Here is a 27,102-nt window from a genome sequence, read left to right as displayed (position 1 = left end):
TAATGTCATTAGCACCTGCCACAAGTGCCGCAAGGTGACTAATTAAAAGTATTTTTGTTCTGTGCACCGGTCACATCGTGGTGTCCCGTTCGCAGAAGGAAAATACTATTCAAAGATGGCCACCATGGTGCTCTTCGGATGGCGAGAGGTAGGAGCAGCTGGGGCAGCACTTGCCGCCACCGAAATGAGCTAAGTGGGGAAGTGGGAATGATTTTAAAATAAATCGATGGAGAGTGAGGGAGGATGGCAGTGGGGGGGAAGTGGCCATCGGGTGGCTTGGAACGTGGGCTGAGATCGATGATCTCAGCCCACGTTCCAAGCCGCCTGATGGTCGGTCCTCCCCACCACCATCTTTCCCCCACCCTCCATCCCCTTTTATTTTTAATTTTGAAAACCAAGCTTGTACAGTATGGGATTGAGGAGTAACTTTGGAGTGGAGGGACTGGAAGAGATGGAAAGGAGTGAGGACACAGGAGATAGCCAATGATTCTTACGTGGGGATACAGAACCTGCCCATAGGTTCTAGGGTGTGGGACAGGACCTGCCCAGAGATTCTGAGGAGAGTGTACCAGAAATAACCAGAGATTCTGAGTGAGGGGGCTGAACAGAACCTACTGAGTGGATTGGGAGTACAGAGATCACATCAAGATTTAGAGGTACAGGGGTCACCCTAAGACTTGAGGAGGCAGAGTTCACCACAGGATTTGGTGCCAAAGGGGACACCCCAAAGGTTTGGGGGTGTAGGAGTCACAATAATGTTTGAAAGATAGGTCACCCTAAGGTTTGGTGGTGTAAGGGTAAACCTGAGATTTTGTGATAAAGGAGTCCCCAGAAAGCTTTAAGCAGGGAAAGAAAGAAGAGAATCTTAGATCCTGAAGGCAGAGAGATCCGTACAGGAATGGGGAAAAGAGAGAAGATATGCACAGGGAAGTGTGAGAGGTCAGAAATGAAAGCCAATTACAAAGTTGGCATGTTTTTGATTAAAGACTTTTATTAACTGAAATGGGTTGGGAAATGCCTCTCTTCACTTTGCTAGGAGGAATTTCCCTAACTAAAACCAAAAACTAAGGAACCTTCTGTGTCAGGATGTCAGAAATCAAAAGGTCGTCCTTGTGTCTACAATGTTCTATCCTAACCCTGACACTGCAAACAAAAATAACAAAGTGAAAGGGAAACATTTCTTTAACCTGGTATTCACACAAAAAGTGTTAATGAAATAAAAATTAAACAACTCCAACAAAAATGTTTTCCAATATGGAAAGACCTTGATTCCAGAGTTTAATTCCCTTCCCTTGGATTCCTCAAGGTATGGCAATATCTCTTGATCTAACAGTTCTTTTGGCACTTCTTCTTGCTTTGCAATCTGCTTGGTATACTCTCATACCAGGACTTTGTATGCACCGTCAATAGTCTGATATGTTCAACAAACCATGTTTTTCCCTGATACCTGTTGTAGCTTTGTAAGCTTCCCTGGGATACTCCCCTGCCAGGATTCTACATGCACTTACAATTGCCTGATATGTACAACAAAACACTGTTCTCCCTGGACACTTGCTATAGTACTGCAATCCTCCTGGTGTACTCGCCTGCCAGGATTCTTATGAATTCCATACATTTATTACAGTTCCTCTTTGCATTCAAATCCATATGCATCTTTCTTGTTTTGGTATATATATCTGTTTAAATGTTCCTTTTGAACTTTCTCCCACATCTGCACTCCATGCAGTCATATGTTAATGGGGTTCTCGGTTGTACTCTGTTTCCTTGATTCGTAAACAATCGTCTTATTGTTTTCTTTATGTCTTTACAGTATTCAAACTATTCAAACTTTGGTTGGCGTGGTCGCTGAAATGTCCTGGGGTCCCCACTTGCTTGGGCTGACTCACTAGCTATGTACAGCGTCTTCAGGCATGATTGCGCTTGCACAGCGTCTCTGTGCCACTTGGTTCCCACTCTGGGTTGCTCTGACGTCTCTCCAGCTTCTCTCGAGGCTCCGCTCCTGGGCGCCTGCTTCCCTTCAGGTCAGGGTAAGGATAGCACTTCTACCGCCAGATCCCGAATGCCCATGGTTTCTTCTGTTCACGGTTCATTACTTTCCTTTTCGAATGGTGAGCCCCTTGGCTTTGCCATACCAGTACGTGTCTCCAGCTTCCATCCATCTGCAAAGGAGATGAGACATCTTCTCCTGAACAGCCATTCCTAGATTGGTTTTCAACTTCAAATGTCCTGCGCACATGTGCTTTCACAAAACAACTAGCACGCTGATGGAGCTGGAGGATCCTGTTGTTCCACATCATTTCCTTCATCCTCTTCATCTCAGTACTTAGGTGCTTGTGGGACTTGGAGACCATTACTTTTAATTGATACATAGCATTTGGAGAGTCTCTTTCAATGGAGTTAGAACTGAACAATGTGTTTTTGCAGCTCTTAGAAAAGGTATTCCTAGGTCTTTTACTTTTTAGACTGCAATGGGAAGTTGGTCGGAAGGGTGTTGGAAAAAGGTTTCTCTATTTTCCCCAGAGGGAGGAACAGACGTATGGCAATAGGCCATCAGGACATGGTGCCTCAGGGGGTCTTTTCCATTGGAAAATGGGGGATACCGCGTCTCATCCAATGAAGCCATGACATCTCCTCGCTGAATGTCTCGTCCTACGTGATCCTACCTTATATAGCTAAACCCAGGGTCAGGATCAAGTAGCGGCTGCTGTCCCCTGGGAGGAGGGTACTGCTGAGGAATCCGTGATGACTCCATTGGATACATCACAGAAGTCTGACCGATTATAGGGTGCCAAAGGAAGGAGATTAAAGGCAAGAAGCTGAGGGGGCCTGAGATACTGGGACTGGTGTTTTAGAGACCAGGGCACAGAAGACAGTAGCAAAAGGAAAGCACTAAGGAGGAGAAAAAGTTGAAGGGGGTTATAAGGAAGTAGCAGCAGGGAGGAATGGCATAATTGAGTCTGGTCCCTTCGAGGAAGCTTTAGAGCAGGGGTTCAGACTGTGGGAGCAAGTGGTGTTGCAAGAAATAAACCAAAAATAGAAGCAAAAGAAGAGTGAGGTGGAAGAGTGGCAAGAATTATTGGGAAAGAGAGAACGAAACATATTACATGAGTGGAGGTGAAGGTAGATCTAGGAGAGCTGCAGGTGATTATAGAAGCAGCAGAGGAACAGCAGGTAACCCTGGGCTAGAAATAGATAGGAAGCTCCAATGGACCAGGTCGGTCCCACGCAGGCACAGTGGAGGTTCTGACTCTGTAGTCACACTGAGAGGACACTGAGCAATGAGAGGTACATGAGCCTGAGGACAAGACGCAGGTGCAAAGATGATCTGGGAGTAGTGCCGGGCTGATCTCTTCCATTCCTTTCCACAGGGACCCTGGAACATGACCCAAGAGAAGTCTGGACCATGAAACCAATGAACAATAAAGTGAAGTTAAAAAGAAACTAGAGCCCTAAGGCCCGTACCTTGCAGCGGGACTATTCATAGGACTGAAAAGTTTTCCTGGGAGGGAGGAGGAATTCCCCGAGGACGTGAGACCCTCTTTTCCCTTTATTAATTTGATTTGGGGAACATTGGGCCTCATTACATGTTTGCTGGTGCCGAAATAACATGGCAGTAATGGCATTTACCGGCATGTTTCTGCACTGGCAAACTACAAGTTTGCTGAGGGGGGTGGCCAGAATTATCTCCATCCAAGAGCTGCTGCTAATTCCACCACCCCACTAGCAAAAATAGCCGGTATTAACCGTGCCAGAAATACCAGATTTACCACCCTACCAGCACTTGTAATCTTGTAATTTCAGCAGACCAAGTGCTGGTAACGGTTTTACAGTTTGGATGTATCCTGCAGGATTTAACAGCGAGATACCACCAAACACGTAATGTCCCCTATTCTGTTTGCTGTGCTCTATGAAACACATCAGAAACATATCAGAAATACATTTATGTGTGAAAACTGGAAGGCACATTGTTCGGTTTTTTATGCTTTTCAGACGTGGGCATGCCACAGAGGACATGAAAAACAGTTCATTGCTAGAAACAAAGTAGGTCTAGAAAAAAGATAAATATAAAAATGCATAAAATGTATGAGCTAAATGCTGCTGAAAGGTTGAGTGTGAATTTGGAGAAAATAAAAAAATAAGTGAATAAACCAAAAGATAATGCCTTATATCAAATTCTTAGAACTTATTAAAGTCTGTCGTGAGGGGAAGTGTTAAAAATCGCTCAGGATTGCTGAGATGGGTCCTCTTAGGGAGCAAGGATCAGGCCGGGACATGAGTAGACAAGAGTGGTGCACCATGAAGGATGGGAGGGATGAGAAAAGTCACATGCCAACTTTCATGAAGATCAGTCCACTGAATTTGGAGTAGGGAGCAGGCAATGTCAAAATAGGATTTAATAGCCTCCGATCGGGTCGCAGAAGCTTGTTGCTGGATTCAGGCTCGGATAAGGCAAAAGATTCGGGCTGAGATGACACTGAGGCCAAAGTTGTGTATGTAGCTGCTCGATCAACACAGTAGTTTCTCCCAATCCGAACCTATTTCATTAAGTTGTTGGATAAAAGTGGGTGTAGGTTAAAGACTGGATATAAAGACGCTTCCACTGCCCCAGATAATCTCAACGAGTGCTCAGAGTGAAGAACTTTAGAGATGATATAAATACTTTGAGAGGAAGGATATGTCTACGAAGGGTGCCCAAGGGCTTGTGACAGATCAATGTGAACCTCTTTTTTGGGGGAGTTCTTCCTGTGGTCATCTGAGACCCTTGGAGCCATTGTTAGCACAGTGGTAGCTGACAAAGTCAAATGTTCCACAAATTTCCATTTGCTTCAGTCGAAAAATCACTAAGCTGTATACAGTGCTTGATGTAGCGATAAAGTGCAAATTTAGTGCTCTATCTATCAATGACTAAAGTAAAGAAAAAGGAACTCTAAGAAGGGAATTCAAAAGGTTGACAGCCTGAATGAATGGCTTAGTCCACACAAAAAAGCTGGCTTGGCGCAATAAGAGGGATTTATGTTAAGGCACTAATATCGTGCTGTCATAGCATAGTCTTGAAATGCTCATTTGTCATTTAACCTGATATTGTGTTTCTATGGCATTACTTCAGTAAAGAAGCATGTTGTCTTTCTTAGAAGCCGAGGATGGTGAAAGTGTGTCCTAACAAAAAATGTAAACTTACTTTGGCCCTTAATGGTCCAAAATGATTAATGAGGTCTAAGTGTAAAAGGACTGTTGTACAGCACTTTTGCTTTGCTGTAGGTGAATAAAATCCCAGCATGACGCAAAATTCCAGCAAAGCAGCCATGCACAAGGTTGTCAATGGGAGCCATATCTCAATGCACACGTTGTTGCACCATCATTGGGTCAAATTTTCCAAAACTATTACTAGTGTCTCAAATATTACCTTATTGGAAAAGTGCGGAAAGTGTATCTTGGGAACAGAGTACTATGGTTCCATCAAAATCAGGGTCTCAAGGATAAACAATTATATTCATCACAGTGCCTTTTCAACAATTTAATAAATGCATTTACTAATGTGGCGCTTGGTACTGCATACATCCAAGTGTAGAGAAACTGACACATTAAGTATTAACATCATTTTAAAATAAATAGACATGATTAACGCTACTAGTTTTTGATTTTGGGAAAGGGTCATTTGGAATATGTGTCTTCACTTTGGAATACACCAACATATAACACATAGAATAAAACATTGTTAAATAATGAGAGGATTTCAGCTGTGAACACCTTTAGGTCAATTTAGGATTTTAAATCTTTAGGACAATTACAAATCTTCAGGATGATGTAATGAAATGTTGACTTCTCGTCACATCTACCCAAATCTCAATAGTTGTCATCCATAGATGATATCTTAAATTATGTCCAATCAACTTGTTCTGGTGTGTTGAAAATCAAATGATTTAATGTTATACACATTGCCACATGATAAGTAGCAGTTCTTTAATAGCATTTGTATTCTCCAGACCTAAACATGTGCAATTAAATGTAGGCTATGGATAGAGGATGCCTTGTCTTTAGCACACTATAATGTATACAGTTATTAGGAAACATCCTGTTTACCTTGTTGTCGGTCACAGGCTGCAGGAAGTGCCCATTCAGCATGGTACTGAAAATTCCAATCTGCTCTTTGTGACTGTGGAAGCAAACACATTCATAGTTGAGTGTATCATATGTATTCCATGTATCCCTTCGCTAAATTCAATCATCAAAAAATGTTGCCCTTCTCACAAAACGCATCACACTTGACGAAGCTCCCTACATTAGTGCTCATTTCCAAATGTCATGCAGTGGAGACATTTGTGTGACAAATTATAAAGGTTGGAGTGTGGAAGGAGCTGGCATCCTACCACACTCGCGAAAGCTCTTAGCATGCAGTGACAAATATTTCCATCAGAAACATAGCACCTTGGGGTGCCTGCTGACATTATTGCCCCGTCCGCCCTTACACTCATCTTACAATTTGTCATCTTATGATTCCACATTATTTTGTTTTGAATTTGGTGATTTTCACATTTAATTTTCTGCAATGCAATTATTCATTTAGCAAATTATTTGACAACAGTAACAAATCTGTCTCAGGAATGGTGCTCCATAATCACTCAAAGGAATGCACTACATGGGACACACGATGAAAGGGGTAAGTGGAAGGGAAATAAATAATACTTGGTGGTCAATTACAGGGATTGACGAGCTCTACAACATTCTAGCATAGGTGCTAGATAATGAAAACAAGAGGACAATCCCACCGGTCTAGAATCACAAGCAAAACCTCTAGTATTGTGTTTTATTGGTGCTACACATGCCGCCACTACGCCTGTTCTCTAGCTCACTGAGTTAAGGGTTCACTGCAGAGATGCACGTGCAACCTGCGAGCCACAGGCTGGCATCTCATCAGGACTGGAACATGAATTCTCCCTTTCAGGGGTGAGGGCAACACCTGCTTTTTCTAACTCTGTGGAGCTGCAGCAATAAGCAAGCAACTGCTTTAGCAGTGGCCTGAAGCCATTGGCTGTCCAAATACTTTCCATCAGCCCTTGCCAGCATATTCAATAGTGAAAGGCCATGGGAGTCATAGTCCAAAACATCAGGAAAGCCGCAAGTTGCATGCCCTTGCACCATATAAAAAAACACGTTTTTGTTACCTGTGGCATGCTGTCCCATATGCCTGCTGCCGGATTGAATGGAATGGTCATTTAAGCCCTGGCTTTATCCACGTACTCAAGCTTCTTCCCGACGCACAACTAACGTAACTTGTCGCAAAGTGTGATGACGCGATAAAGGGTTGAAATGCAGCCTGTGCACAGAACCCACATTCATGTCTATTGTATCATCAATTAAAATGAGAAAATCATTTTACAAAGACCACTGAAAAGTCTCGAATTACTTTGAAGCAAATTGATAGTGCTGAAAAATTCTCAAGCATTCTCGTCGGCTGAAGATGGCAGAACTGTTTATATTAGTAAATTACAAAGGAGTGGAGGAGTCCCTCTACTGAGAACGAACATGGCTCAAATACCCTGTTCTATGGAAGTTGTCTTCTGCTGGGTTTGGGCTTTCAGTGAGGGTATGCACCTGTGAGGTTGTGATTGGTTGTATTTAACCAGTTCACCTATGTTTGCTTTGGAACGTTGGGGTGGATGACGTCTTTAAAAGACTGAGCTGCCAAGTGGGAATTTACTTTTACCAATAAAGGAAATACTGCTGCTCCAGAATGTCGGGAGCTCATGTTCCGTGAGAGAGTCAACAAATGGTGAGCAGTGAAAATGCACTTTCGAGCTCTCTCGGCTCACGCTGCAAGGAAGCAAATGCAGCATCTGTTTTGAAAGTGTATGCACTGTGTGATTGTAATGGGAAAGTGTGGTGTGACTCAGATGTTTAAGCGGACCCGCTGCACAAGTGCCATAAGAAAATGTAATGTGCCTCTGATGTGTGAGCTGACTTGCTGAGCAAATGCCATGAGAACATGCAATGTGCCTTGGAAATCTGAGTGGGCTCGCTGAGTGAGTGCCGCAAGAAAATGTAATGTACTGCTGATGTATGAGTGAGTATTTACTACAGACGCTAAAGGGATGTCTTCATTGCGTGGTTTCCTTTGGCAATGAGACCCTGTTGACCAATTCCTGTGCTCTAGAAAACCCTAAAATATATCTGATTCAGAACTGGAAGAATACTGATTTACTGATTCAGTATTTTTTCTGCTACCCAGGTGTAGGTGCTATCTTCCTTAAAGAGACAGTGCCCTCCAATGGTCTAATGCAATGGTCCTCTGCCTAAGGGTGGTGAATAAGTGTGAACGATGTGAGTATATCTAGCAATGCCACAATGTATAACATAGGAATAATTTAGCAACGCTTCATTAATACTGACAATGTGAGGTCTTAGGTGGTTAAACATCTACATATACCATGAAGGTTTTGAAGCAAAATCACAAAATAATTAATAAACTAGTGTCAAGCATAGAATAACTCAAGACATGATTTTCCAGATGCTCCCAGCCACTCAGGTTGCTGGGTTCCTTTAACGTAAAGGTCTTATACCTATTCTTGTAAGTCTCCGTCCACTCTATTCTAACAACAAAAGCCCAAAGCCCAAAGGTGTTGGCCGAAACAAAGTTCCAATCTATTCCTTATAAGACAATGAGCCTCCAAGGTAACCCTAAACTACAACAAAATAATTCTCCAAGTTTGATCAAAAAATGTATTCATGAACCTATTCTTCTAAAGTCCATCCTTATTCTAGAAATCATGCACACCTCAGGTGGTTTCCTGGGCAGCACCCTCCTGGGGTTACTCAGAATGTTGCCCTCCATGGGGCTCTGCTCAAAACAGATTCTTAAGGCCTCTCCTTGGCCTTGTATTTCTCTTCACATACCGATTTACTGAGGTTTTTCCAAGACCGTTGGTTCATTCCAGATCCTGGGAAGAAAGGAAAGGAAGGGGAGAATGAGTAATACTCTCCCTAGCCTGGCTCAATACTTTACTGTGCTAAAAAGCTGCACACTAAGGTCAGTCAACCTTTAATTTTTAATAATGTTGCTGGCCCTTCGTGTGTCTTATCATAAAATACGATGGAGCAACCACTGTCTAGTGGAAATATTCCACTGAATATGTTAAAAGATATATATGTCCTATGTACCAGATTTCTACCAGGTTATTATGAATCTGGTAGGTTGGAATAGTAACCTAGTCCAACCAGTGTCTTTATGATAAGACACACGAAGGGCCAGCAACATTATTAAAAATTAACGGTTGACTGACCTTCGTGTGCAGCTTTTTAGCACAGTAAAGTAGTGAGCCCGGCTAGGGAGAATATTACTCATTCTCTGCTTCTTTTCTTTTGTTCCCTGCTAGCCGATACACCAGCGCCTGACTAGGGATATTACACTATAAGGGACAGTGAGCTTGTCTTCTGGTTAGGGACATCTAGCTAGTAGCAGGGACTCAAGCGTAAGGTTTAATAACTTTTTAAACAAATAACATAATTGCTTCTGCTCGTGATGTGAGGACATGAATGGGGAAGGAGACAGAACTCGAATACCCTGGTGACTTCAATTGTATTGACAATCATTCCAGATCCTCACAGGTTTCACCTCAAGCTGTGGTTGGCTCAGATTTCTCTTAGATCTTTCCATGACCTTTGGTTCTCTCAGACAATTCTCAGTTCTCTCCATGCCTTCCATTTGCTCAGACTTCTCTCAGGGCTCTTTACGATTGTTGGTTCACTCAGCATAGAACTCTTGGCAATAAGTATTTCTACCACCACTTAGTCTGGGTCCTTTTCAGGCAAACAACATACGCTCACTCCTGCCAGGAGCTGCTCTTCATCTCACGTATCTAAAGAAGCGCCCCATCCTCAGGCCTTCCTTCTGATATCTGGTTTGGTGGGTGGGACCTGTATATAGGTCCTTTCTTCAATATATTACCAGTTCTGGAGGTAGGTTCTGTGGCATACGTTTACCAGAATAACTGCTGCACAACTGCCAATAAGTGAGCAACCTCCTTCCAGATAGCTGCTCTCCCTGTCTATGCAGGGAGAGGTTTCTTCACAGTCTTCATCCCACAATGACCTTTGCCTGCTTCTTCAATAGTGTTGGGCCTTTTGCTGGTTCTCTAAAGTGGCCCAGGGTTAGTTCTTCCATAGAGTGGTTTGTTTTCTGTTTCCTGATTGGTGTGGCATCCTAGGCCATTTAATTTGAAACGTATTATCTGTATTGCTTCTCCTTTCGCATTGGTCAGGTCCTAATTCGGATTGCTTAATGCTTCTGATTCAGAAAAGCAGTACCGTTACATTATCATCTAGGTCAATGGCGGCCCTATTTTGAATAAGGTGGCACTTGTTATTGCGAAATTAAGAAAATAAAGATAACAACAAGGAAAAGGTGAGCAATACAGCGTTCCACATAAAATGTTTTATGCACTTTTGTTCCTTGAAAAACATTCTGGTCACTGCTTTTAAATAGAAAATATGAACCCCCCGCCCCCACCCTTTCAGGCTCATAAGAACCCACTCCATGTACCTAATGGTGTGAGTTATTTATGCCACACTTTTCCTCTGCAGCATGGATCAGCTTGAAGCCAGTCTGTACTTTTCCTGGCGAGGCATACACTAAGCAGTATTTGCAAGGCTAATGCTTAACTCGCCATTCCCCCTTTGCCATTCACTTTAATTAAAGCAATGCCTGGTTACATGGATGTAGGTGTGATTAAGTGGCATGTGTTTTGTTTTAAAAAGGAACTCGGTGACAGCCACTGAGTTAAAAAAAAGAATTAAAATACTAATTGGGAAAGGAATAAGTAGAGTATAGGAGACATGCATCTTGGGTGCATTTTAGCAGGGAATACCTGCAGGCAACATTTCTTCCTGTATTTATTGTAGGCTGGGACCTGCCAAAAATGAGTGGCTAATGAGCGCCTGCTCCCAGAGAGGTAATTGACATGGTGCCTACCGTATGCAGGGATTGATTGGCGCCCAGGGCAAGGCTGGCAGCAGATCAGATGTTTCTGGATGATGAAGTGAGGCACTATGGTCTGATACCATGGCCACCTCTATTCCAATAGACAACACCATCTCCTGTCAGGGGCCAGTAGTCGAATTACCCTCTCTTTTTTAAGGCACTGCCAAACACATAATGAGGCCCACAGTGATGGGGCTTTCACGAGCACTTTTGGAGACGCAGGTGCCTACTCCCCCAACAGCTATGTAGTTAAAGGGACAAATGAATGCAGGACCATAAAATATGACATGCAAGGAGACTGGAACATACCTTGGGTAAGGGCAGTGCAGGATGCAGAAATGTCGCAACAGGCGCTGGCTTGGCATGGGGTGTCTTTCATCGAGAGCAGCACAGGCCAAAGTAGCTAAGTAAATTATATTATTGACCGTCTTCCACTCGTGCGTGAAAGGATCGAAGATGCCTCCTTGGTCAAGCAGTTGTCGGACAAATTCACACGCTGGTGGGCTCCCGTGGTGATCCACCTTCCGAAAGAGACCATCAAAGCACATGTTTACAGCACAGAACATAGCTACATACCACATGCAGGAATGGAACACATTGTTACTGTTTATGAGCAAATGACGCTCAACACCTCATTTGCATTGATTAGATACATAGATGTATGTACTACTGATCGATATGTTAAAATATCCAACTGCTCTGTTGATTTCCCATTCCTCTTTGTAAATGTTATGTTCCTTTGTTCATACCGCAATGTGTAATTCTGTAACACATTTTATGAATAGAACTGACTGTGTAATGCATTTTAAAGCTTCATCCAAATAAGGATGATTTGTTTTCTCTCAGAAACTTTTCAATGGCACCAAATCCCACCACTGACCAAGACCTTGTACAGCCTTAATAATCCGATTGAGGTGTCATCATCACAGGATCATGACCCACTCCCAAGTTATTCTGCCTAGGTCCAAAATTTCGGGAGGCGCTACTATCCCAAACAAGAATGACCCCCTCGCCAGGTCTATAAGGCGATCAGCGCATCGTATTAGTAGTAGCAATAACGGTTTTGGAGTTGTGGTCGTGAAATAAAATAAGTTGGTAGGTTTCACCAGATTTAAAAGTTTAATAATGATTAAAGTGCACATACATGTTAGTTATTTAAATGTGGTTTCATGTTGTAATATTTATATAACTATGTCGTCTTTATAAAGCAATCATTTTAAGTGTAAACTGGATTGACTGGAACAGTCAAAGCATTGCTCAATGTTTTAGAATTTCCCTTTGTTGTGTTAAATAAGTTGCCATATCTTTTTGAAATACATTTTCCGATAATTGCATTGCTGTTTCATGAATGCAGAGAAATGCTTTCTGTTGTTTCACTGGCAGCTTCTGAAGACAGAATGTCTAGAATGCAGTCAATAACAGTAGTTATTGACTGTATTCCGAACATTCTGATTGGCTGAGAGGAGGTCATGTAAGGGGGCAATGCTCTCACAAGGCCACTTTTCAATATACTGCGATAGGCACCCTTTTCTTTACATAGATACCTTAGCTAGGTGAAGATCATCCAACAAACACAATAATTTCTTGTTTCCTGCCGGTGTATACAGACTACCATTTCGCCATTCCAATCGCTCCTTCAAACAGCCCCAAACCATCTTAGTGTCAGTAGACCTGCAAATATACAATAATAATCTGTTAAACAAATGTATGCCTCCTGAAAAAGTATATGAAAATAAATATAAGTCATCGAAATAGATGAGAACAATTACATCTACTTTTTCTTTTTTTTACATATTTGATATGATAGAGATTTAGTTTCAAGTGGAAGTTGATAGTACTGAACATAGGTGAATCAATCGTGCCTCTGATGATAGAACCATGAATGTTGGCACACTTTAGACCACACTCTAATAAACAGGTTTGGCTATGAGGCCATCTCAGAATTTTCAAGTAACAAAATTGGTAGCACTTTTTAAAACAATGTTGACTAGTTGTCTCTTAGGTATCTTAATTTCTGTAGATATTCATTGTTCAATCATTTAGTTGTGGTCAGGTGATGCCTATTATACACTTTAGAAGTATAAATGAAGCCTTAAAGTAAATAATAACTTTTTTTTCTTAATTTATAGCAGAATGTATACACTCCTTGATTTAGTCAAGGGAAGGAAAACAAAACCATTAACAATTGTTTGTTTGTTTGTTTATTGCATTTCTAATGCGCACCAGACACAGGGGTAACAGGTAGCAATTATTGATTGATGTTTATGTAATGCAAATACAGTGTATTATATTACTGATTTTTATGTTATTGTTCATTATTGAATGAATATTGATAATACTCCACAAACAGAGTATTGGTAACAACCCCCCACAACCTTATTTCAGTCAGAACAAAGAGCAGTAGACTGTAAGGCAGCCTTCCTACACTTGCACTGTATTATGCTGCCTTTCTTAAAGCCACATCATAAGAGTTCCCTGCAAGCTTGCATAGCCTCATGAGTGGCAAAGTACCAGACTTTCATCCCAACTCCAAATACAACACATCTTTGCTCGATGTTCAGATGTTGTGCAGATGTGATGGTGAGAACTACAACCTCTAGTCAACAGTGCGTATTTCAGCTTTGTTATGTCTTTGCTGCACAGAATCACATAAATGGAGTAGGATGCAAGTGGCTGCTTCTTCGTGTGAGCATGGAGCCTCTCCCTTGACGATTTATAGAAATAACATTGCTACTATTTGTGATAATTACCTGCTTATTCATGTCACTAGCTGTTAAGGTTTTTGGCAAGAAAGAGAACAATTCAATCTTATATTCATCAACCTGGAGAAAATCCTGCCCAATTCAATCTTATATTCATCAACCTGTAGAAAATCCTGCCCATTTTTAGGAAGTGCGTTTCTTTGTTCAACACGTTTACGAACACCTTTTCCCCTTTTTCTGCATGTGTCACTCTTCAAGCTGTGAGGCCTCTACACATCCCGAATGATATCTAACCTTGTAGCATATTGAAGCTGAGATTTAATGTAGGGTATGAACATGGTAACAGCATAATTATCTATTGTTTTCGCAAATCCTGGTTGCAGCACGTTGACAATTGCAGTGCCGTCATTTGGACTGTCATTTTGTGTCTGTTGTGTGTTCCTGCAGGCAAATCAATGAATTAGATTTTGTTCCAGTTCTTAGACTCCCTAACTTCAACAGTGCGGGAGGATAGGCTTGGTTTTTGTGTCTAAAGGAATCATACAGACCTCCATAACATATCTGTAAAGCAATGGGTCTCCTGTTGTTTTAACAAAGTAAATTACTCTGTGGCAATTTACTTTGTTGCAAACACTTTGAATTACTTCAGATTTGGTACATATATTTAAGGATTATGGTGTAAAACAAGGTGTTTGGGAGCTTGGGGTAGGGTGGTAGTGAAGGGTAAAAGAGGGCATGGGGACCCACGCAAATTAAGAAAAAAATAAGTTTGAAGTGATTGCAGCACCTGGAATGGGGTGTGGCGATGGGGTTTGTGGTGAGCGGGGACAGGCCATCAGGTAACATAGTTCCACTACTTCTTTATGTATACTTCGACCACTGTCTGTGGCTTGTTTATTACTAACTTTTTAAAATCAATTTGAGTATTACTGACCTCACATCGTTTTTTATTCATATTTTATGTAGATTAAATGCTTTTCCCTGGTCCTGAAATTGACATTTTCTTACAATGACAGGATATATCGTTGAAACTAGAGTTCAGCGCTGCAAAAAAATGGTGGAATCTCAAAAAATGTAATGACGTTTTGTCTTACTGGTAGAATACCCTTTTTTGAATTCCCTTTTCTTTATTATATGCTATCATAGATTTGTTTCTGTATGTATTATCTTGACACAATTATGTCCCAACACTTTTCATATGTGCATTTTTCATTTACATATAGTTGATGGATTATAGTTTCTGATTTGTATAATGCCATTCTTGCTTGTATATGTTTTAGCATAATGAATTATTGTATGCTTTGTTTACAACTTTGCCACTAGCCAATTCATAATAATTAGATCTTTTTATATTATAAAAATTAGCAACACCTACAAGCTGAAACTATTGCATTAGAGTACAGATAGGGAGAAATGGCATGTGAGGAGGGACACACAACCTTGTAGATATTGTTTGGTTATTTGTCTACCCATTCAATGCTCATAGCCACACTAAAGTCTATGGTCATTTCCACCCAGTTGCTGCCCACCCCCACCCAAAACACATCCTCATGGGAACTCTTTCAGCTTTCTTTAATCAAACATTACGATCAAACTCTGCACTTGAAGTGCCTGCCAGTGTTTTTTCAAAGTAGTCTTCTGAGAGTTAATGACTTAATTGGAGTTGTAAACCCGGTACTAGAGTAATAAAAATAACAAGGTCAGCCACTCGATTTATAATCACTTTGCATGTCCTTCACTGGAGTCTTGTTAAAAACAAGCTTTGGCAAATTCAACAGTGTTGGCTTGTGAATAAGTATTATGCAGTTGCTAGGAACTGCTAATAGGTGCCCAGTTTCTCGCAACCTTATAAGGTCAGTCATACAATTTGTCATTAATTCATTTATCATTTATGAATAATGTGACATTTTTACAAAATGTATCCCATGTGATGAATCAGATAATGTCATCACTCCTTTCCCTGAGATAGCCTCTTCTTTTGTGGCCGGGGATGCCAGACGCTGCCTGATCCTGACCCTGGGGGTGGCTGTTTGTGTTAGGACCACGTGGGAAAAGGCGACCCTCGGGCGGATGACATGACATCATCGGTTGAAGCACAATATCCCCCTTTCCCTTTTAGAGATATTCCCTCCAACCCTAATGTCCTAATGGCATATTGCCATCATCCCTTTCAACAACTTGACAATTTTACGGACAGTATTTCTCAATATCAGAAAGCAAATTAAGGAACACAAACTGAGATGCGGAAGAGGCGAGGAGCACTAATGATTACTCCTAATACGAAGCAACGCCAGCAGTCTAGTAGCTGGAAGAATCCAATTGGCCTGACATGGTTTAAAACCATGCTGGGAAAAGAAGTATGGAGTTTGTCTCCTTACCTAGCTGGGGTGAGGACAGCTGGGGAGAGGGACCAGGAGTATGGCGGCTGGTGGCGCAGAAGATTCCCTGCTTAAGACGTGTGTCGGAGCAGACATAGGAAGTAGAAGGTCTTGGTCGGTTGTGGAAGGCCTGGTAACATTGTCCAGTTAAGTTCATGTGTTGATGCACTGACGCCGAGATGCCGAGAAGAGGAGAGGCTGCCAAGAGGAGCTGGATGCATGGTGGAAGCTGATGAGCAATCAAAGTGTTCTGCAAATCCAACAAGCCGCAGACCGGCATGGGAGATGCAAGGGACCCTAAAGCCACTGCTGAGAACCGGTAAGCCCAATGTGAGGGACAGGGACACCGGGGCACTTTGGAGGGTGTACTGTGTATCAAAGGAAATGCAGTGTGAGAGCTGAGAAAGCCGAAACAAGATAGTAGGGCCCATGGGACATTTGATTACAAGATAGGAAGTCCCTGGAAATGGTCAGGGACCCATAGACATATTATAAAATATATGTGGGAGAAAAATGGTTTGGTGGAAAAGTCTGAAATGCAATGAACATTAAATGCTTGGCAGGGGAGTACACCAGGCGAAAACAAGTGTGAGTTAAAGAATCCCAAGGAAGACCAATGCCCTAAGGATTCTGAACTACAGTGAATGTGCAAAGAAACGGAACCTGGCAATAGAGTATACCAGGTGGTTTGTGAGGCTGGGATCCGCACCCAAATTGTATCAAGAAACAATATGAAAGGACCTGTCAGGGGAATATACCAGGTGTTGTGTGAGTCAGAGAATCCAAAGAAAGATTCATGCCCTTAGGATTTGTGAATTACATTTAAAGTAACAAGAACTCAGGAAGGGAGACATCTCCCCTGGAGTAAGTTGCAACATCACAACAGAGGAGGGTGGTTATCCACTTGAGCTACAAATAACTTGGCTATTCTTCTGAACCTTTGTTTTGGTGGAGGAAAATGGGAGTAATTCCCTGGAACTGTGAACATTAGTAATTTGGGCTTTTTATTGGATTTACACATTTTTCTTGAACATTTGCGCACTTTGCAAGTTAGAGACATTACACTAAGCACCCTAGAGTTACTTTTTGAGTGCGAGGGCTAGGATAGGATTTTGGACACAGGAAATGTTTGCTTTGGACATCTTGATGCACCACGGGCACTTAGTTTTGGTTGAGGAAGGGAAATACCCAATAGATTAGGGACAGTGACGATTTTCCAACCCCTTTAATATTTAATCAAAGTTTATTGCAAACACCATGAGTCCTCTGTGTCCGCATTACATTCCTAGCTCTTCACATCCATTAGTCACATTTTGTTTCTTTTCTCTTTCTTAGTATTTGCCCCAGTGTCAACGGATTACCGGGTCTCTACCTGCATTTCTTCCAGAGTTAGAGGATGATGAGCCAGAGTGTGGTACAGGCAGAATCCCCCAGGAACACACACTTAATACACTCCTTGTGGCAGAAGCATGTTACATAAAGCCAGCTAAGAATGTTGTCACCTTAAGGGTGACAGTTCCGGATTCTGACAACCTGAAAAATGATGTAACTAGTAATACAAGGCTCTATCCTTTCGAAAAGAGGAGCCCTTCATGTATTCCTGCAGTATCAGAGTTTGCAAATACGACCCATTTAGGAGCACTGAAGATTGTGAGATAAGAAATGTATTTAGCAGAGATAGGAAATCCCTTAAACACAGGTAGCAAACACCCACTCATAAATGAGGGCACATTGTTTTTTTCTATGGCACCTGCTTGGTAGGCTTACTCAGGTATCAAAGTCATATCGCATCTTCTCTGGCGCATGCTCTGTGAGCCTGCTTGGGCATCAGAGGTACACGGGATTTTCATGCAACATCATATCTGCCCAAAGCACCTATGCAGTGACTCTGCTCCAATGTCAGAGACATGCCACACTCTCCAATAATACTCTAGCTGCATGTCTGCTGCACACACAGTGTGTTCATCTCTTTGCCGAGCATGCCCAGAGAGCTCTTGCATTGGCACAGCCCCACATTTGAAGATGTTTTTACTCTACTCATGATTAGCTGAATATCACATGGGGCATGAACATAGGATTCGTGTCACTAGCAGACAAAAGACGCACTCTGAACAGCCTCTTGTGACAGTATTCACCCAACCACTGACAGTACAATCCAAGATAGCAGGTCACTCTCTTAAAGGCTTGGTCTGGGCTATTTAGGTCATCGTTTGCCAGAACAAGAAGCTATGGAAGGGAACTCTTGGATCGATTGTGTCCCAAAGTGGGTGGAGGAATGACCATCTGTCATGATCACAGCAGAAGTGGAGAGGTGGAAACGTTGTTGGAGTCAGGAACCTAAGACAGAGAGGTGCAGCAACATGATTAAAGCTTGTCCATGTGAAAACACATTTTTATCCACAGCGAAGTTGAAGAGAATCAAGAACAGACTTGTGAAGAGCTGAGAAAAATGGTGTGTAAACCTATTACATCCACTACTGTGATACAATGCATGGAGGAGATAAGTCTAGGTGGACTTTCTATAAGGTGAAGTGGTATAAGAAGGAGTTTAACATTAAACTCCCATAGAAAAGATCGGTCTGAGTTGAAACAAAAGTTAGGGTTGGAGGAGTAGGGATAACGGTTAGAAGATGTTTAGGAAGAATGGAAAATCGCAGATTAAACAGAAGCCCATAAAAATGCTCTGTGATACAGAAAATTGAAACTCTGTTCCCGCTGTACCTTTTTTGTAGAAAGAAAGAAAAAAAGAGAGATGCAGATAGTCCCCCTCCTAGACTACAGAGAGGACTCGTTTTGGCTAAAAAACAGACGCTATGTGGGATCTACAAGATAAGATCATTAGGTCAGTATGAAGGACTATATGGTGGTCTATAGTGCTAGGTAGCAGACAAGAAGAAAATGATTAAGTCTTAAAAATTCATGGCTGATATATGATGTTCTCCTAATAGGAACGTGCCCAAGTGATCCCAGATATTGCATCTGGTGGAGAGTATTCTTATCTAAATATCAGAGCGATCTGGAAGTTGAACTTAGACTCAGATGGGCCTTATTAAGACATAAGTGAGCCTGTCAAAGGAAAATATACAGATATACTGAGATACCTATTGATGCATTATGTAATTCTGGTGATTGGCATAAACATTTTGATATATCTAAAAAAGAGCGAGATAAATATTAGAGTGCATGGGACAACACAATGGCCTATTTAACATAGGGTGATACAAAACTTACCTAGAACTAACTGATCATGTAAAACCTGCTTTCGACCATGGTAGAGAGCTGATGTGATAACAGATGTAAAGAAGGAGTTAGTCCAATTGATGAAACCCTTCTGCTGATAATTGATTTACAGCAGGTTGTAGATAATTTAAATGTCAACCGGGATACAATTTCGATTACTAAAATTTGATTATCCCATACTTGCTTCCTACAGTGTATCCGTCAGATGGTTGGACCTTAAGAAAGGACTAATGGGACCCCATTGAAAGTTGATCACTAGAAAAAATAAACAGGGTAATTCATAGAAATTTGCCCAAAAGTGGCGCACCCGATTGGCGCACAGCGTGCCCGTGCGAATGTCTGCACCAGCCGCGTGTGCTAAAATCGATTTCCGCGCACAGTGTATTCATGGATTTTCGCATCCAAAACCAGCCGTGGCGCAGCGACCCTGCAGCAGCGCCAGTTACGCCCCCAAGAACGCCCTCGCGCAAGGAAAAGCCTTCAAAATCCCCAAATAATCGCAAAGGGCTGCGCTTACCCTGGACCAGTTCACAGGGCTGGCAAACAGCAAACGCCAAGCGGGGAACATGTATTTCAGTGGTTCGCGGGAAGTTACACACGCGATTGTCCTGTGTACGTGTGCATCAGGGGTGCGCGGGAAGTATCACACGCAAAATCAGCAGGGTACGTGTATTTCAGGGGTGCGCGGGAAGTATCACACGCGATTCCAGCAGGGTATGTGTATTACAGGGGTGCACGGGAAGTATCACACGCAAAAGCAGCAGGGTACATGTATTTCAGGGGTGCGTGGGAAGTATCACACGCGATTCCATCAGGGTACGTGTATTACAGGGGTGCGCGGGAAGTATCACATGCAAAAGCAGCAGGGTACGTGTATTTCAGGGGTGCGCGGGAAGTATCACACGCAAAATCAGAAGGGTATGTGTATTTCAGGGGTGCGCGGGAAGTATCACACGCGATTCCATCAGGGTACGTGTATTACAGGGGTGCGCGGGAAGTATAACACGCAAAAGCAGCAGGGTACGTGTATTTCAGGGGTGCGCAAGAACTATCACACGCAAAATCAGCAGGGTACGTGTATTTCAGGGGTGCGCAGGAAGTATCACACATGATTCCAGCAGGGTACGTGTATTACAGGGGTGCGCGGGGAGCACCACACGTGAATTGCATGTGTGGGTCCTCCCAGGTGTTCCCTCTACACCCTCCACGGCCCCTGCAGGTGGCCCACACCACAGGGGCCTACCCTGCACATGTCCTGCAGGCACCCCATCCACCATGGCCATGCCCCCCAGCCAACCCACATGTCACCTTGCACTACTGCCCACCAACGCATGTCCACCTGCACCCCCAGCAGTGCAGGGACAGCCTCCACCAGGCCCCGACCCATGTCTACCACCACCCCCACCCCCCAGCCACCAGGGGCAGCCTCCACCAGGCCCCCACTCATGTCTACCACCACCCCCACCCCCAGCCACCAGGGGCAGCCTCCACCAGGCCCCCACCCATGTCTACCACCACCCCCACCCCCCAGCAGTGCAGGGGCAGCCTCCACCAGGCCCCCACACATGTCTCCCACCACCCCCAACCCCCAGCCACCAGGGGCAGCCTCCACCAGGCCCCCACTCATGTCCCCTATCACCCCACCCCCCAGCCACCAGGGGCAGCCTCCACCAGGCCCCCACCCATGTCTACCACCACCCCCACCCCCCAGCAGTGCAGGGGCAGCCTCCACCAGGCCCCCACTCATGTCTACCACCACCCCCACCCCCCAGCCACCAGGGGCAGCCTCCACCAGGCCCCCACCCATGTCTACCACCACCCCCACCCCCCAGCAGTGCAGGGGCAGCCTCCACCAGGCCCCCACTCATGTCTCCCACCACCCCCACCCCCCAGCCACCAGGGGCAGCCCCCACCAGGCCCCCACCCATGTCTACCACCACCCCCACCCCCCAGCAGTGCAGGGGCAGCCTCCACCAGGCCCCCACTCATGTCCCCTATCACCCCCACCCCCCAGCCACCAGGGGCAGCCTCCACCAGGCCCCCACCCATGTCTACCACAGCCCCCACCTCCCAGCAGTGCAGGGACAGCCTCCACCAGGCCCCCACTCATGTCTCCCACCACCCCCACCCCCCAGCCACCAGGGGCAGCCCCCACTAGGCCCCCACCCATGTCTACCACCACCCCCACCCCCCAGCAGTGCAAGGGCAGCCTCCACCAGGCCCCCGCTCATGTCCCCTATTACCCCCACCCCCCAGCAGTGCAGGGGCAGCCTCCACCAGGCCCCCACCCATGTCTACCACCACCCCCACCGCCCAGCAGTGCAGGGGCAGCCTCCACCAGGCCCCCACCCATGTCTACCACCACCCCCACCCCCAGCAGTGCAGGGACAGCCTGCACCAGGCCCCCACTCATGTCTACCACCACCCCCAGCCCCAAGCCACCAGGGGCAGCCTCCACCAGGCCCCCACTCATGTCCCCTATTACCCCAACCACCCAGCAGTGCAGGGGCAGCCTCCACCAGGCCCCCACCCATGTCTACCACCACCCCCACCCCCCAGCAGTGCAGGGGCAGCCTCCACCAGGCCCTCACCCATGTCCACCACCACCCCCACCCCTCAGCAGTGCAGGGACAGCCTCCACCAGGCCCCCACTCATGTCTCCCACCACCCCCACCCCCCAGCAGTGCAGGGGCAGCCTCCACCAGGCCCCCACCCATGTCTCCCACCACCCCCACCCCCCAGCCACCAGGGGCAGCCCCCACCAGGCCCCCACCCATGTCTACCACCGCCCCCACCCCCCAGCAGTGCAGGGACAGCCTCCACCAGGCCCCCACTCATGTCTACCACCACCCCCACCCCAGCCACCAGGGGCAGCCTCCACCAGGCCCCCACCCATGTCTACCACCACCCCCACCCCCCAGCAGTGCAGGGGCAGCCTCCACCAGGCCCCCACTCATGTCTCCCACCACCCCCACACCCCAGCCACCAGGGGCAGCCTCCACCAGGCCCCCACTCATGTCCCCTATTACACCCACCCCCCAGCAGTGCAGGGGCAGCCTCCACCAGGCCCCCACAATCTAGATCCCTGGCCCTTATGGTCAGCCTCCAAATGCCAAACACCCACCCGAGTATTGCATCCACCCACTTAGAAATGGCAAAAACATGATCAAACCACAATTGCAAGCTTGCAAATGAACACGTGTCCCTCACATACACCCAATGGGTGTCAGTGAATGTCAAAACCCATATCATGATATGCATGAAGCCAATGAGATGATACTACACATTGAACTTTGAAGAAAAAATATGTATTAAAAGCAACATAAATTGAATCAAAAATAAACAAACAATAATAGAAATTAAAAAAAAAATAAAAACAGCAGGTACGCGAAAAAATGCAAAACCACAAATCATAATGCAAACGAAAGGTGTCCAAAGTCACAGTCCACAAAAGTAAGTCCAATGGAAAAATAAAATCGAAAACCATTGCTCCATGGGGAAATCATAATAAAAATTGAAAATCCAAAAATCAACTATGTACAGATAAACAATCCAGGGTCCATGATCCCAACCAAAGAAATGAAACCTATCTAATTACACTACCTAAAAAAAATAACTATATACAAAAATGTGGCCCATTGTCCAAAAGGTAAAAAAAAAATGCAAAACCAAAGGAAACCTAACACTAACTATATAACTATTTACAAGGGCAGCGGGCTAGTCCGACGGCTCACTTTGGGATGTTCCGGGCCAGGGCATCATCGAACTCCTGCTCAATGTCCCGGAAGCGCTCCTCCTCCATGGCCCCGATGGTCCGCAGGGCCGTCCACATGTACCCCCCCAAACTCCCTGCGGATTGCCTCGATGCACTCGGCACGCATCAGGGCCCTCCGCATGGAGTTCTCCGCCCTGACCATCGTGAGCCGTGCCTCTTCCGCCCGCTGCTGCTCCGCATCTAGGCGTGGCCCAACCGCTGCCACACGGAAGACACTTCCCGTCCTGGGTCCTCCTGCCCTCCGGCCGATGCCTGCCCCTCCGATGTGGAAGGCCCCGATTCATCATGGCTCCCACCACGTTGCTGCTGCTGCTGCTCCGGCTCTGCCCGTGCACTGCCTCCTGCTGCCTGCACATCCTCCGCTGGCTGGGGTGCAGTCGTTAATGTGGCCACCCCGGCTGGACGTCCGACTCCCGACTGTGGCAGGGATGCCTCCTCCACCAGCCTGGCCCTACCATCAGAGGCAGCTCCACAGGGCATCCAGGTGACTGATGGGTGGGAAGATGGCACGGAGGACGACTGGCGCATAGGGGGTTCAGTTGAGGAGGGGGTCGTAGCAAGCCCCATCAAACGGAGGAATCCCGCCTGGGTGACCTGTCCCAGTAGGCCGACGCGGTCAACGAGCCATTCGAGCCAGATGTCCCTGGTCCTGCACTGCACCACTAGCACCAGTGGAATCCCCACCTCCAGCCCCCGTCTCTGTTGCTTGCACAGCCTCCTCCTCCACCAAACCCCCCACCAACCTGGATGACTCCGTGCCATCTTCCCCCGTTGGGCCCTGTGGGGTCCCAGCTGCCCCTTCTGCTGCCGAGGAGTCCAACTCCGACCTCCGCCTCTTGGACCTGCCCCCGGCAGCTGCGCCCTGGGACACGGCACCGGATTCCTCACTCCCCGACGAGATCAAAATTTGGGAGGGGAGCCGGGCCTTGCGTCTCCGGCTGGCGGTGCGATCCCCGCCACTGTGCTCCACAGCACCTTCTCAGCCCTCTTCATCAGTTGACACTGCAGACAGGGAGAAATAAAACACAGGCATCAGGGCACTGTACAATGGACACATACACATATGACAGTTGCACATGAGTGGCATTGGCAAACCTCAGACATGGCATCACAATCGGCAACACACATGTCATTTCAACTTGCACACATGAGCCATACCACAGCCACATCACAACTGCCAGCACCATCCATACACATACAACAGCATGAGCAGGCAAAGGTGAGCCAGACATCACATGCAACACAGGGAGTACACTACACATGCACGCCACCACCACACTTGCATGCATGTGTACACCTCAGCCAACTGTCGCAGTGTTCCGATGGGCATACATGTCACATCTGCCAATCAGGCTTCCACATCCCGCTGTCACATGCATCCATGTTGCCTCACTGCTGCACCATTGTCAAATAGACACACATGCACATGTACACAGTGCTGATACATGCAGCTGAAAACAACATACATGCGTGACATCACGAACATGCCCACTTACATACACATTCATCCAAACATGTGTGCCCACGCAACTGCATTTGGCATGCAAGCCTACACACACAAGCACCATCCATGTCTCACACATGACAGCCCTCGCATGTGTTAGCCTCACGGTCCTGTACACCCCCACCCATACTTGACCCCATACAAACAGATGTGCAACCGGCACACTACTGGCACATCACCACACGCACAGCTTACAATCATGATGCATGTACACTTACTGCTCGACTCCAGACGGGTCGGCCTCTCAAGGACCTGGACGTGGAGCGCTGGGGATATGCGTTCCAGGACCCTCATCTGATCTTTCGACAAGTGGCCCCGGTGCCCCTTAGCATCCGCTGCCTTCAAGAGGCGCCGGGCCTTGTTCAGGGTCCTGGACCTGAAGTCCTCCCAGCGCTTCTTGACATGTTGGAAGTCGCGGACTGCCACCCCCTCCGCGTTGATGGCAGTCACGATGTCGGTCCAGATCAGAGTCCGTCCTTCCTTGTCGGCGCGCACACTTCCGTAGAGGGCATCATACTGCCCCAGGACTTGCTCCACCAGGACACCAACTTCCCTGGCACTGAAGCTGGTGCCCCTCTGCCTCTCTGGCCGGGGGTTGTCAGTGGTGCCAGATGTTGCAGTGCCCGACATGACAACCCCAGAGGCAGGAGTGGGTGGGCAACTGGGTCCTGGGGCTGGGCTGTGGAGCGATGGAATCCCAGTCAGGAATCGGTTCCAGCAGGGGTGGTCAAAGCAACAGCACCCCTGGTTGATGTGCAGGCAGCAAATGGCAGGGCACGTGGGCCGCAGGCAGTCAGGTAGCAGCAGATGGCAGGTGGGAGCGTGCTCGGGGCTCTGGGGGGCAGTAATTCGGCCTTGTGGCAGGAGCGTGGTCTTCCGTGTGCTTACGCGTGGCCAGCTTGATACGGAGTGATTTGGCACGTGAAAATCCTGCACGTCTGCGTGTAAATCGAGGAAAGGCCCTTAGCGTGTATGCACGTCAGCACGCATATGCGATTTCATTGGACCAAAGGCCCTTAGCGCGTGAGCGCGTCTGTGACGTGAGGCGCGCGGGTGTTTCCCTCATTACACGTGATGGCAGAGCACACGTGGATTTCCACCAATCGCGTGTGGGACTTCCTGCGCACCCCAGAAATACACGTACCCAGGCCAATCGCATGTACACACACTTCCCTCCGATTACACGCGATGACACTCGGACGTGCAGTTTTACGACGTGTGCTCGCATATGCGATTTCATTGGCCCAAAGGCCACCATGCACAGCTGTGACATCACGTGCATGGTCGTAGAGAATGGCGCGTGTCAAAATGAAGAGATACACGTCCGAGTGTCAAAGCGCGTAATTGGTGGAAATGGCCTCATCGCATATGCACGTGTGTATAAAAGGTACGTGTAGAACGCCATTTCCTTGTACGTGCTTTTCGTGGAGAGCGAGTGGGTGAAATCTGTACTTCTTGTCGGTTCACACGCGATTTACTTCACAGCGTTTCCAGTTCGTACTCCCTGTTACCTCTGACAGCTTTTTCTCTTTTCCTCTTTTTCCTGGGCCTGTTTCCTCAAACAGCGTTCCCTTCAACTGTTGTCCTGTCTCCTCAGACAGCGTACAATTCTTCTTTTGGCGGGGGTGTTGCCAACGCGTCGCGCATATTTTTCACGCTTTTGTTCCTGGCAGACGGTGAGTCGCGCACGTATTTAACATCTGTGCTTGCCCCGTGTGTCGTGTACCCCTTCAGAGGTCATTCTAGGCTGCGTGTGACACGCATACGTTCATTCTTGTATTCCTGGGTGCCACAGCATAGTGCAGGTTTATTTTTCCACGCACGTGGTCTAGGAGGGGTTGCGTGCACCTTACTTCGCTTTTTTGGGGTGCCTGTGCATTGCGTGACCCGTCATCTTTCCCCAGGGGTGACGACAGCCTTGCTAGAGCACTAGGGTATGATTACCATCTGGTACCCAACCCCTTTGACCCCCAATTGCCCAGGACAATAGTTCACATCGACCCCCATACGCACAATAACATCAGTGCCATGGCTGGGAGGCGACAAAGCCGTAAGGGTGGCAAAGGTGGCCGAGCCCCAAGTGGTGGCCGTGGTGGATCCAGTAGGGGACGTGGCCGTGACTTGCAGGGTGCCCCTAGCCCCCCATGTGTGGAGGAGCAGTCAGGGACACCCATGCCCCCCCCCCTGGTTGAGGTTACCGTGGCTGACACCATCCATGCTCAGCCCTTGTTGGACCAGCCCACTGTGGAACCAGACCTGGCACAGGGTGACTCCATGGCTGACTTCCAGGTCAGCAGGTCTAGGCCACGTGCGCCGGTGAACGTTGGTGTCATCAGGCCACGTGGATCAGGGGCAGCTAGGTCATCTGCTGCCCCACGTAGGCAGGCTGGGGAGGCTGCAGGGGCAGCTGCGGCTCCATCCACCCCACCTCTCACACACCCATCCAGGACAGTGTCGGTCCAAGTCCATCATGCTGACATTCCCCCTGACACCATCACACTTGAGATAATGCCTGCACCAACTCCCAT

General features: G+C 46.5%; 1 protein-coding gene across 1 annotated transcript in view; it reads right to left on the bottom strand.

Annotated features, from left to right (window-relative positions):
* The window catches only part of LOC138487325 (uncharacterized), a 2,513,852-nt gene that overhangs the window by 1,114,031 nt on the left and 1,372,719 nt on the right, over nucleotides 1–27,102 (bottom strand). The window contains exons 58-60 of the mRNA XM_069613924.1: nucleotides 12,520–12,646; nucleotides 11,285–11,496; nucleotides 6,082–6,154 (exon numbers count right to left, since the gene is read on the bottom strand). Coding sequence (XP_069470025.1) covers nucleotides 6,082–6,154; nucleotides 11,285–11,496; nucleotides 12,520–12,646 — 412 coding nt within the window. The remainder of the gene's footprint in view (nucleotides 1–6,081; nucleotides 6,155–11,284; nucleotides 11,497–12,519; nucleotides 12,647–27,102) is intronic.

The sequence above is a fragment of the Ambystoma mexicanum genome, chromosome 9 (genome assembly GCF_040938575.1).
Source record: "Ambystoma mexicanum isolate Mex_15411 chromosome 9, UKY_AmexF1_1, whole genome shotgun sequence".
Taxonomy (NCBI): Eukaryota; Metazoa; Chordata; class Amphibia; order Caudata; family Ambystomatidae; genus Ambystoma; species Ambystoma mexicanum.
Note: the sequence above shows the minus strand (reverse complement) of the source record. Positions and strands in the feature narration are given on the sequence as shown.